Source organism: Pleurodeles waltl, chromosome 4_1 (assembly GCF_031143425.1).
Source record: "Pleurodeles waltl isolate 20211129_DDA chromosome 4_1, aPleWal1.hap1.20221129, whole genome shotgun sequence".
In the NCBI taxonomy this organism is placed as follows: domain Eukaryota; kingdom Metazoa; phylum Chordata; class Amphibia; order Caudata; family Salamandridae; genus Pleurodeles; species Pleurodeles waltl.
This window is the reverse complement of record NC_090442.1, coordinates 241622466-241634714: the sequence shown is the minus strand read 5'-3', so window position 1 is coordinate 241634714 and position 12249 is coordinate 241622466. Positions and strand designations below refer to the sequence as shown.

Sequence of the window (12249 nt, the reverse complement as noted above, 5' to 3'; positions counted from 1 at the left end):
CTTTTTCTTTCATAAATTTAGTGTTGTGAGGGGGTTTATGAGTATTCCTGAATGGCGTTACTTGAAAACATTTGTGGACACCCACAACCTAGTATGCAACATTCCCAAACATATTCCAAGTAATCTCTTACCAAAATCACAGCAAATTTAAAATCTATATCTGTGGGCAACTAAGCTAAACACACATAACTGTTGCCTTTGGATATTTAAAAGAAATTAGAGACCGTGTGAAACAAAAACATTCGTCCAAAGCAAGAGTCATTAAAGAATCATTAGTAAACAATTACAGAAGTAGCACTAACACCAACATATGCATTTGAAATGACAGTATCCAAACTTCAATAGCATTACTCAAGGACACATTTTACTCTAAGAGGAAATCCTTAAATTATCCCCTGCAACAAACCACAGCAACAAACCCTCAGGGAAGAGAATTTAAAATATAAAAGATCGTGCTACTCTTAATGATTTCTAGAAGTAAAATTTCATCTTGAACAAAATGCAAAAGAAATCAAAAACACGGAAACAGTTAGTGAAAGTGTTAAGAAATGGAAAGATATTGTTGTTACCCTTTGTGGCTTTTAAAAAAAATAAAAAAATAAAACCATAGGCAACTGTTAAACAGTACAGCCTGCATTTCACGGATTGGTTTACTGTATTTGCAGTCCATAGTGAGTCACTTGTTCAATAAACCTGATATGAGAGCAGACAGAAGATATTAGATAGGCACTTAACGCCTGTAGCGCCTACCTCAGAAATCCCTTGCCATTATACTTATTAAAGCACATGCGTCTTGGTGCAAATTGCCTTTGATTAATATCTCTGTTTTAGCACTTATGGTGTCTCCATATGAACATTCTAGTAAAACTTTCAATATGTGGTAGTACGTATGTGCTGTATAACAATATATTATTTTTAAGTCATACTAAAAACATACCATTTTCCTGATTGCAGTATTTGAGTGAGTTGCTGCTGTAGAAATGATTTCCAAGGACTCTAGAAAGAAGAGGAATGTAATATAGGTTTACCAAGAATTTACCATATATTCTGAAAAATTGACTGTGGAATGAGAAAAAGAGTTAGCACTTTTCTATAATTATTTTGTATTAATTTCAGTAACACATGAAAGTGCACAATGGGGCAAAACCTACCACAACATACATATCTCCTGATAACAAGCCATCCCAGTTACCTCCCAGGGTTCATAACAAAGCATCAGCCGTCTAAAATATGAAGACCTGAATATGAGTAATCAAGAGCAATGCTTTTGGAAGGACAAACACATTAGAACATCCTTATCTGTGCAATTAGAGCACAATACATCCCCATCAGCCATATTGTAAACTTTAGAATAAAATGGGATTTAGCAACCTGCATGTGTGTAGAGAACGCTATTCTTTGCTTTTTTATGTCTCTCAGAGAGTAAGAGATCATGGTGACCTCGAATGGAGTGGATGTTTTGCTTTATTCTAATAGAGATCATACCTATCTGACGCAAGAGATGAATCAGAGGTTTAAGAAAGACAGCTGAATGCAACAGAAGATATTACTCATATGTTTTAATAAATTCTGGAAATGTAATCCAGAATGTGTACAGCTATCTCAATCTTATGAATAGTGCCATAGGTGTACACAAGAGTTCAAAGCAGATGCACATCCCCTGCAACTTGTGGAGCCTATATACCTCATCCCCAGTTTCTAACAACAGCACAACAGCAACATGATGGCATTTCTAGGTGGGCGCTTTATGGGGTTAGCGGGTGGCTCTTATTAAAAGAAGAGGCTTTGCACTAAAATCAAGATATTGTAACAAGTACATTTCACATTCTTATATCCATCTAATGCGTGGAAAATTGCACAGCAGGAAACATATGAAAAGGTAGCAGCAATGATGGTTAATACAATTGGAAGCATCCAGCTATGGCTGTCAAAACTCTGAGTTTATCCTGAAGCGGATGTGAAGAGACTAGTGCATATGGTGTAGTTCATGTGGCATCCTCTATAGATTGCATCTGAGGACACAGCTCTTCACTTTGACAGAGTAGATATTTATGCATTCTATAAGGAAGGGAAAATGTATGGATAACTAATTAAAACGCAGAGCACTAAAAATAGGCACTGGATGCATTGCAAATTTACACAGACACATCTTTCCACCACACAAAAATGGATGGATCAATTTCTGGTGCCCATTGTTATTTTGGAATTATGAATGGCCACTCAGAAAAGGCATCTCATCTTTAACTTACAAGAGACATAATCAAGTTAGTAGAGTGTGCCAAGGTAAACATTTTCAGAGATTTTTGAGAAGATGGATGATGGGGAATTATTCTAATCTACTGGATTAAGTTGGGTGGCTCAGTGGACTAATGCATCCACTCCACGAATCTGCGTTTGACCTTTTGCTCACGTATTTAGATTCTAGTAGGCCCACTCAGCTGTACATCCGTCTGAGGTTGATAAAATGAGTGCTATTGAGTTGCGTAAGAATTAACATCTTATTTCAGCACCAAGAGGCCCAAGGAGGAATGTGCATTTTACAAGTATGTTATGGAATGTGATCAATATAGGAAAAGCATTTCAGTATGTACATAGGACCAGATGGCCATGGGATCAACTAGATTTTTTTTTTTTTTATAGGAAACTTTTCAACTAAATTAGTAAAAAAAAATAATAATAAAGACTACTTTACAAGGCAACCAGATGAGTGACATAGATTTTGATGACACCAAATACACAACTAAAGAAGTGTTCAAATACCATTGTGAATGAGACTTTCCATCATGTAAAAACAGGTACATTATGCTGACAAATCATCACAATGCACATCTTTACTGGATAAAGGGCTGTATTCACATTAATACCAAACCCCTGTTTCAGTATCATATTAATAGGTTAATGTCTGTGTGCTTCTTGCTAATGAAACAACTAAAGAAGATATTCCCTTTTATTCCTCAACATTCTCGACAGTTGTTGGTGCAAAGACCTGATTTTAAACTGACTAGACTATTGCAATGCTCCCTATGTTGGACATCCGGATTACCTTATAAAGAGCTTGCAACTCATACAGAATGTGGCCAATAGGTTGATTTTTGGGAGGAGTATGTTTGATAATGTCTCGTCTTTACTTCGCCAGTTACAGTCATACTAACTCCCTGTGCAAACGAAGTGTTGGTTCCAGACCAAACATATGGTTCATAAGGTCCTTCAGGGGCGGCTCCTCCGCTAAGGCAGAGGAACGTCGCTCCACTGCTTTCAGCAGAAGAAAAATAAAATAAAAATAATAGATCATTATTATTTGATTTTTAGCTAAGGCAGCAGGATAGACCGGGGCAGGGCTGGAGGGAGGAGTGATTTGGGCACTTTAGGTCTGCATGTCTGTTTGGCCGGCTGTGTAGGGCCAGCCAAACAGACATGCACACTTTGCATTCCTCCACCCAGCTGTATTGAACAGCCGGGAAGAAAAAATGCACAGGGTGCCACTCTCTCTGTGAGCCCGAAGCAGGATTATCAAATCAATCATGGGGCTGCTGTCATGCTGTGATAGCAGCTTCATGATTGGCTGAGGGAAGTCTGGGAGCTTGTGTGCTCCAGGATGGCAAGGAGACGAACCCAGTGGACAAGGTGTTTTTTTTTTTTAATAATAATTTTTAAAAAAACAATCGTCCCCATCCCACCACTCCCATTCAGTGGGAGCTGCCACTGAGGTTCTTTACCCAGTAGCAGGGTCTTTGTATATATTAGATATGTTTAAAAAATATATTCCTCCCTGACTGTTTTGCTCGACTTCCACCTGTCTGATCATGATACCCAAATACTACAGAGCAAGATAGGGAGAACAGGTTTTTTCTGTGGCTACAGCTCAGGAACGGAATAGACTGCCACCCAAGTTACGCTTACAGCCAAATATCTATGGTTCTCAAACCCCATTTGTCTACATAGACTTTCCCCAGAGCCATTGAGTATGCAAGTTGCTGTATAGAGGGTATTAGTTTGCTAGCAGCAGGACACCCTTGGGTAATCGAGTTCTCTCTAAAACAAATAAATAAATTCCAAAAGGTAAATTTGGTCATAAATATAGCTTTACAATGTAATTGACTACTTTTTTTTTTTTTTTACTTTGCCAGGACTTCACAAAGGAATTCTTGGCAGGTATAAACCCATATACAAGTGTGGAGTTCTAAGCCACAGGAGTGGAGTTCTCCTCACCCATAAATCCCATTCAAGCTTTGGGACAACTGGCAATCCAGGGCATATTCAGGCTTGGAAGCATGTGCATGCCCAAAAACACATACATTTGTGGGCATTCACAGACTCCTCTCCTTCCTGTTTCTACTGTGAAAACAATAGGATTTTTGCTCCAACCAAGGTCTAGTGTAAATCCACTTCCAGTGCGGGAGGGGGAAATTATCACCACTAGCTTTGGATGGAATTTCTCTTTTGGGGAAATATATTTTAACCATTGAGAATAAAAAAATGCATTTGCACAGGTGATCCCGATCCATGTGTGGAGAGTTCTCCACCATGGAAATCTTTGTACAGATAATAGGACCCTGCTTTGTTAGTTGAATGACATTTCCAGAGTAGGTCTGGAACCTGTGCCTGGTACAGGTTACAAGGTGTACTCTTGGGAATGTTTGTAAACATCAAAAAGAGGGTTCTACCTGTACTTTTCTGACTTTATTGGTGAATTGGCCCACCATCTTCAGGCACAGTCTTTTTATAGGACTCAACCATGACCAAATACTCTTCAGAAGAAGCAACTTGGGTAGCAACATAGTCAGGTGACTAATTAAAATGTCAGTGTCAGTAGCATGGCAGGAGAGCTGGCAAAGTGTACTACATCAGATGGACTGCTATGGGTTGGGAGGAAGATGGACCTTTCCACCTCAGAAGCCTATAAGCCACCAGTCCCAATACACAAATGACACTCAAAGTGTGTGGCTAAATAGCTTCTCTGTTGGTGGTAGAGCAAAAAAGTGACAGGGTTTCCAGAGATTGGTCTGTCTGAGTCCAAGGGTAGAAGAATCAAAGAGCCCTAACTACTTGGGGAGTTAGAGCTGAGTGGTGAATCTCTATTACAGAATTCCCTTCTACTGAAAACACATCGAAGGCATAAAACCATCTAGCTGACTTCTTCTCTTCATTCATTGTGTCCCAAAAACAAAATTCTCGGGAACAATCAACTACCTAAGTGCCTGCACTGATTGGGATGCGGGCTGTCTTTATTAATTAATTATTGTATTTGCTTAGCACTGACCTCACTAGTAGGTATCAGAACACTATGTAATGAACAAGTTGGAAACGCAGGTAACTTCAGGCAGAAATGTTGAGAAACCAATAAACGATCAAACGTTCGAAGACCAGTGACAGTAAATGTTCAATGAAAGTAATGTCTTAAATAGGTCTGTGGTTTGGTCTCTCTAGATGTATAGCAAAGAGGACCCCTTCTCAGCCTCTTTGGTATTATGTTGCATACTCTGGGGTATGCAGAAAAAAGTCCAATTTACATTTTCACTTTTTGAACCTTTATAATGGTTGGGACTTGTATTTTGTGGGGGTCGTCGCTGTGTATAATTAGGACCATGTTTCCTTAGGAAATGGCTTTTTTGGCACTGTTGGACTAATCTTCACAAAACTTTCCAAAACAAAGTCTCATCCACCGAAGCAGCTTCTTGAATAGCTTTGGGTTGATTTGTTAAGTGGGGGATGAGAAAGAGAGGTCCCAAAACGCATCTTCACCATGCAATTTTCCATAGGAAAATTGAACAGCAATATTGCAAAACCGGCTGAATGGAATTATACCAAATTTGGCAGAAAGCTAGATTTTGATACAGAAAGCATGCTTTTTGTGATTTGGTGTAAACCCATTCAGTAGTTTTGAGAAATTAAGGTTTAAAATGTATATGCAAGTATATCATGCCACAAAGAATGCACATACCCGCCAGATCAAAAGATAGTATCTGCTTGGCTGCCAACAAAGATGTGGCAGCAGGCATTTTAGGATTAGGAGACTCAGATCCTGTCCTGCAAAAAGATTAAAAAAACATATAGGGTTACAGAGTACAGATACCCAAACCCCGCAGGGGATAGTTGGTGGTCCCAGAGGGACTGCCTTGGGTCAAAAATGCATTTCTTTAAAAGTATCTGCTGTAAAATGTAAAAAAAAAAAATATTATGGTCTCTGCCCTTTTCAAATAAACATCGCAGATATTGGACCAGGAGGACGCTGCAGTTGTTAAATTTGGAAAGGGTGGCATGTAGTCCCCCTTTCCGAGCATCTGGAAGGCTCCAGAGACTCCATCCCTTAGGGCTCATATATATTTTTTGGGGAGGGAGCTCCCTCCTCAAGCCATTCGGTGGCTCCAGGGACCCACCTCCCTGGGTGGAAGTAAACCTTATGAGGAGGAGGCATGAAGCTCCCCTCTCTGAGCGTCTGGAAGGCCCCAGCAACCCCTTCCCCCGGGTCAATTTGTTTTTGATGGGAAAGGGGACGTGCCAACCCCCTTCAGTGCCATTCAGTGACCTAAGGACCCATCCCACAGGGCCTGAAGAGATGCATTGCTCCGAGGACCCCATTTCCTGGGGTCCTGTCTTGTTTCCAGTCCAAGTGAATGCAGGCAGTGTATTCAAATCTAATTCTCTGCCCGAATTCTCCAGGACAGGAAACACAACTTTGCTCCAGACAGGAGCAAAGGAGCATAGCTGGCTCCCACCAGCACCCTGGGTGAGTGCTACTTGTGAATTCGTCAGGGGCCACTGGAGCCTTGGGGCTCCCTTCATCGCCCCCAACTTTAAAAGAGGAGTGGGCACTGGGGCAGGGGCATCCAATGTAAAATAATGGCCGATTCCCATTGGCTCCCAGGAGAGGCGCTGGCAGGGGTTGTGGTGGCCTTGTGTGATGGTGGGAGAGGGTGGACGTAGGGCTAGTCACAGGCTCAGCGCTCAGCCCCATGCCACGCATTGGATGGACATCTTACATTAAGTAAAAAAATACAGATACTCACTGAAAAAACAAAGGTTAAAGTGACATTATGGTTAGGAATTGTAATATCTTGCTTTAAATTAAAAATAACCCTTAAAAATTCACTGAAAAAATCAAAAGGCTAAAGGGACGTTATAGTTGAATGGAAAGATGAGTTAAAACATACTGTTTTAAACTAACATAACCACTGAAATTCACCAGTCATAGTTATCTCAAATAATGTAACTCGTGCCCTAAAGTAACTCTAACTTGTGCCCTAGCCATGCACTGCTAATTACGTCACATATTGCATATATCATGACGTGGTCTATGACATCATTGATAACAACACTGCAACATCTGAAATTACAACATTGATGACAAAACTGTGCATGGTGGGGGCGTGAGTTAAAGGTATTTTAGATAACTATAACTGGTGAATTTCAATGGATTTATTAATTTAAAACAGTATATTTTAACTGACCTTTTGACCTAACTATAACGTCCCTTCAACCTTTGGTTTTTCAGTATATATATATATATATATACACACACACACACACACACTCTCACTAGAGTAACTGTAAAAACTGATTTTATTTTAAGTAACAGAGTGCAAAAAAAGTAGAGTTCAAATGTTCTGAGGTAAAATGAAGGGTAGACTTTGCACAACTATGTTTGTCAGTTCTACGAAGACGTACATCACTCTTTACCCTAAACATTACTATTACTCCTTTCGTGCCCCTAATTCCAACCGTTTGCACAGTTATCCTGTCATTTTATGACACCCCCAGTACTCCCACACCAGCTTGTGTTACACTATCATTACAGCTCCCATTTCTCTAGCCCTAACCCCAACTTCACCCCTTAACCCAACATATACCTCGTCCCTTACCCCAAGCCTAACCCTTACCCCACCGCTAACATTAATCCTAATCCTCACTCCTTCCTTACACCATCCCTCCAACATTAACCTAACCACTAACGTTCACCTACGCCCTACCTCTACCTATGTCCTATTTTATCTAAGCCGTCATGCACCATGCCTTCCTCTAAACCTAAGTCTAACCTCTAAACATACCATAAACCATACTTCTCCTCAAATCATCCCTAACCCAAGCAGTTTTTACTTGTTTTTCTTTTATATATCCTATTTTCTAAAGTCAACCGGGATCGTGTATTTTCTTTTGTATGTGGAATTAAATTGAAAAAGTGTCTGTCATGAGTGAATGGTAGAGATTCCCCTACTAGTCTCCTTAGAGGGAACATTCCTAAGGTTTTGCTGTGTTCACCAGTAGTTAAATCTATGGTGGATATACGCTGCATAGAGAAGGAAATCTGCAGTTTTCCCGGGATTTAGACTAAGAGAGAAATGGGCTTTTACTAGTTAGGAGACAGCGTTGATCCTTGCCGCAAGAGGACAGAGGAAATGCAAGGTAGGATCTTGGGCGGTCGGTTTGTACGCATTCATTTCTCTGTTTAAAGTATGTGGCACTAATCCTTATCCAAACACTATGTCATAACTTCCCTGTCTAAGGCTATTGATGTGTCAAGCAACACCAAAGGCAGGCTTCGTCATAGTTCATCACAGGGCCCCTTGCAAGTACGCCAAGGAAATGTCTGAACATGCGCGTCTGCTGAATAATGACGAGTCAAAGCACTAAATGGAGTGAATAGTAGAAAAAATAACTAGTCACATGCTTAGAGCCTTTAGCAAAAGGCATGCGACTAACAAGCCCTCCTAGCAATTGTGACCCACTGCACATCTCTAGTCTGGGTTGGCCTAGAAACAGAAGTGTAAAAGAGGGAAATGCATTGCCGAAGCAGCGAGGGCCTTGCCTGAGATACACTCCTTTTTAGGGTCGAGCCTGCTTTGCATGCGTTCGCGCATGCGTAAAGCAGGGAGACGCTTTAGTATTTAGAAAAGGGCTCCGAGCCCTGTCAACTTCACGTCCGTGCTTTTTATTGGTTCGTGGGCTTCCCTAATTAAATCGGCTTGCTTTCATTAGTCGAGGCACGCATATGGCATGCCTTTTCCGGTGGCTAGCCCTCCTCGAGGCAGCGACCAAGTACAGAAAACATGCGAGGCTCGCTGTTTTCCATCGGGCTGGTGGACTTTTTTTTTAACTAATTTACGAGCGCGATCTCGCTTGGCAGAAGTCGAGCTCTTTACCTACTTGATTTCACTTTTTCGGGTTACGTGCATAAATGCACTTTTGCCCGATAGGTGAAAAGTCGGGTTAGGAGTTTACAACGCGATCGGCTCTAACACGAGCAAACGCGAGACCCGATGCATTGTAAATGCTAGTTTACTTTTATTACTCTTCTTATATAGCGCATCCGGGCCGTATACTTGTGCGCTTTAAATACAACTCATTTTTTCAAGAGTACGGAAGGACTATACTAGTACTAATACAACACAATGTAAAAGGTATCCGTAAAGTACAAAATGTACTTTTTACCCTTAAGTTTTCGCAATAGTTCCCTGGTCTAGCCACTAGGTGGCAATGCTAGCACATTTTGACTACGGAGGAGGCCCTGCTTCAATATGATAAAGGTGTTGACAGCGTGTGAACGACTGACCTTTGCGGGGAAAGCGCTTCACTGATCTTTAAGAAGCAGTTTTAGCAAGTAATGTATAAAACACACAAATAACACACGTTTCTGCAAGTTATTCAGTTTTTAGTACCCATGCTGCGAAAAATTCAAAACTGATATATGAATTACAAAATGGTTAATTGGTTTTAATTGACGTTCTTTTGTGTTTCTTTGAAATAATTAACTAGATACAAGAGTCACGATGTAAATTCACTTATCACGTTTATGCATGATACTAGAAGCACACATTTTGTGTAATATGGTAAATAACGTACTCTCATAATGGAGAGGCATTATCTAATGCCTACCTAGCACCTGCGTAAAATATGGAAAACCTTGCTATTAAATTGCAAATGTTTGTCTCCCGTTATTTATATCACGGTACTACTTAGCACCATACAGATGAGTGGTGTGCTATTTTACACAATTTCTTTTTAGGTCAAGCCTACCAGATGTGCCGTCTGGTTGTGAAAAGACTTCTTGGGGACATTCTGAAAGCTTCCCTGAGAATGCATTATTCCCACTGTTTATCATTGGTTTGTGACTCACATTTGCTTGCTTTTTATTTGTTGGTTTATTTGTTTTAGGCTGTTCAGCACGTCTTTGTTCCTCCCACTGAGCTTAGCCTGTTTAACATTGCTCCTCAGTGCTCGCGTTTTGTAAATAGGCTTTAAAAAACGTGTTTGCATCTTGTCACATTTGCTGTGCATTCAAAGACAAATGTCAGGCGCTGTCTTGTGAAGGAGCTTGAAGATTTCTTTTGCTGACCTCAAAGAGAGGATTTATCGACAATCTTGCTGGATAGATTAAATGACTCAAATGAACTCAGCAAATATTTCACAAAATATCAGACTTACAGAAGCACAAATGAACCATATTTTTTTGTAAATCTAACGTGTGGTGAAAACAAATATTTTAATAGAATCATACAAATCAATACACTAGGTGATGCCATTGTTACACATTATTTGTGTGCTGTATAGTTTAATCAGTAAACTGCATGTGCAAATCTAATGGTCATTTCATTTGAAAATGTGTTGTCTAATGGCAGTGCACTACCACACAATGCGTACTCCACTTAACAACACTTAATGTCACTTCAATTGATGCCACTCTGCAACACTCTACTCTAAGACAATCCACTCCACCTCACTCTACAACACTCCACTTTACTACATTCTATGGCACTACACCCTATGAAACTTTATTCCACTCTGTGTCACTCGACACACTGCAACACTCTACACCACTATACTCCATGCCACTCCACTCTACGACAGTCATGACACTCTATGACCTTTTACTCTAATCCACTCTGTCACTCTACTCCACTTAATGCTGCTCCACTATATGACACTAGTTTACGCAATTCCCTCCATGACACTTTATTTTACTTCACTTTTACTTCACTATATGACACGCCACTCCACAATACTCCACTCTACAAAACTCTACTGCGTTCTATGCCAATCTACTCTACACCACTACGCCACTCTATGCCACTAAACTCTATGACACTCCACAACAATCTACACTGCTCTAAGCTACTCCACTCTATGCCACTCCACTTTACAACACTCTATGGCACTCGTTTATGTCTATGCAATTCATTGTATGTCACATTACTCCACTGCTCAGTGGTGGGCATTTTTCAATGGGATTTGTTAAAATAAAACAAAACCATTCATAGCTGCGTGCCAATCAAGGTTGGCCATTTTTAAATGGGCAAAAAAAGACATTTTAAGATGGCAGAACACCAAAACACCAATAGAACCAGCTGCTGGAAGAAAGTGTGAATAAAATAAAGGTGGACAGGAGCGAGAAGACCCTGCACAGTGATGGAGGGAAAAAAAACCTTCCCTCCCATGCACTTAATCATCCTATCTGAATTCCTAAGAGACCAAAACGCTAGTGTGTGGGCCAAACACAAGACTGAGGGGGGGCACTGAATCAGAGGAAAGGATGAAAGGTAAACAAAGCCAACCAATCATAAGCAAGGGGCTGACTCGAAGTTTAATTATTACGTTGAATGCAATAGGTTTTGCGAACAAACAGCTAAAGCTGCTGGTAGCTGAGGCCTAAAAACGGAGCATGAAGATTCTGTTTTAGCAACAAATATTGGCATACTCTGTACACAGTGCATAGTGCTTACTTTCAGCATCTTTTCTATCAGGTGAATCTTGTGGCAGTTTCCGTAGGTAGTCCTTCAGAAGCATCTCATACCGTGGGATCCGCTGCACCGGCCCCAGCATGTGATGCTGCAAGGTCAGACTACCACAAACCTCTTGTCTCTGCAAAATACATACATGTAACAGGTTAGTGACAATGTAAAGACAAGTGAAAATCCAATACCTACTTTGCAGAAGCAGTTAATGTTACTTTAAATATATATTTTTCAAATTATATTGCAACTCCTCATACAAAATTCACAACAGAAGTCAGAAAGAAAACAATACTTACTTTTGGTAATGCGGTTTCTGGTGGGCACTCCAAATGCAGATTCCTCACCTTTAGAAAATACCCAGGCACCATACTGTATTCAGAATATTTAACAACAATGCAGCTGCAGGTCAGTAGGTGTCTTGGTGCACCTAAAGCACCTACTCTGCTCACTGCTATCAGTTTCTTTCTTGACTGTCCATGCCCTTGGACACAGAGCTCAATTCCAATCAGTGTGCAGGTGCCTA

At 40.5% G+C, this 12249-nt stretch overlaps 1 protein-coding gene across 6 annotated transcripts in view; it reads right to left on the bottom strand.

Moving 5' to 3' along the window:
- Positions 1-12249, bottom strand: part of FGD4 (FYVE, RhoGEF and PH domain containing 4) — a 514720-nt gene that overhangs the window by 33993 nt on the left and 468478 nt on the right. For all 6 annotated transcript variants that reach the window (XM_069228222.1, XM_069228225.1, XM_069228227.1 and 3 more), the window contains exons 8-9: positions 11715-11853; positions 938-996 (exon numbers count right to left, since the gene is read on the bottom strand). In XM_069228222.1, coding sequence (XP_069084323.1) covers positions 938-996; positions 11715-11853 — 198 coding nt within the window. The remainder of the gene's footprint in view (positions 1-937; positions 997-11714; positions 11854-12249) is intronic.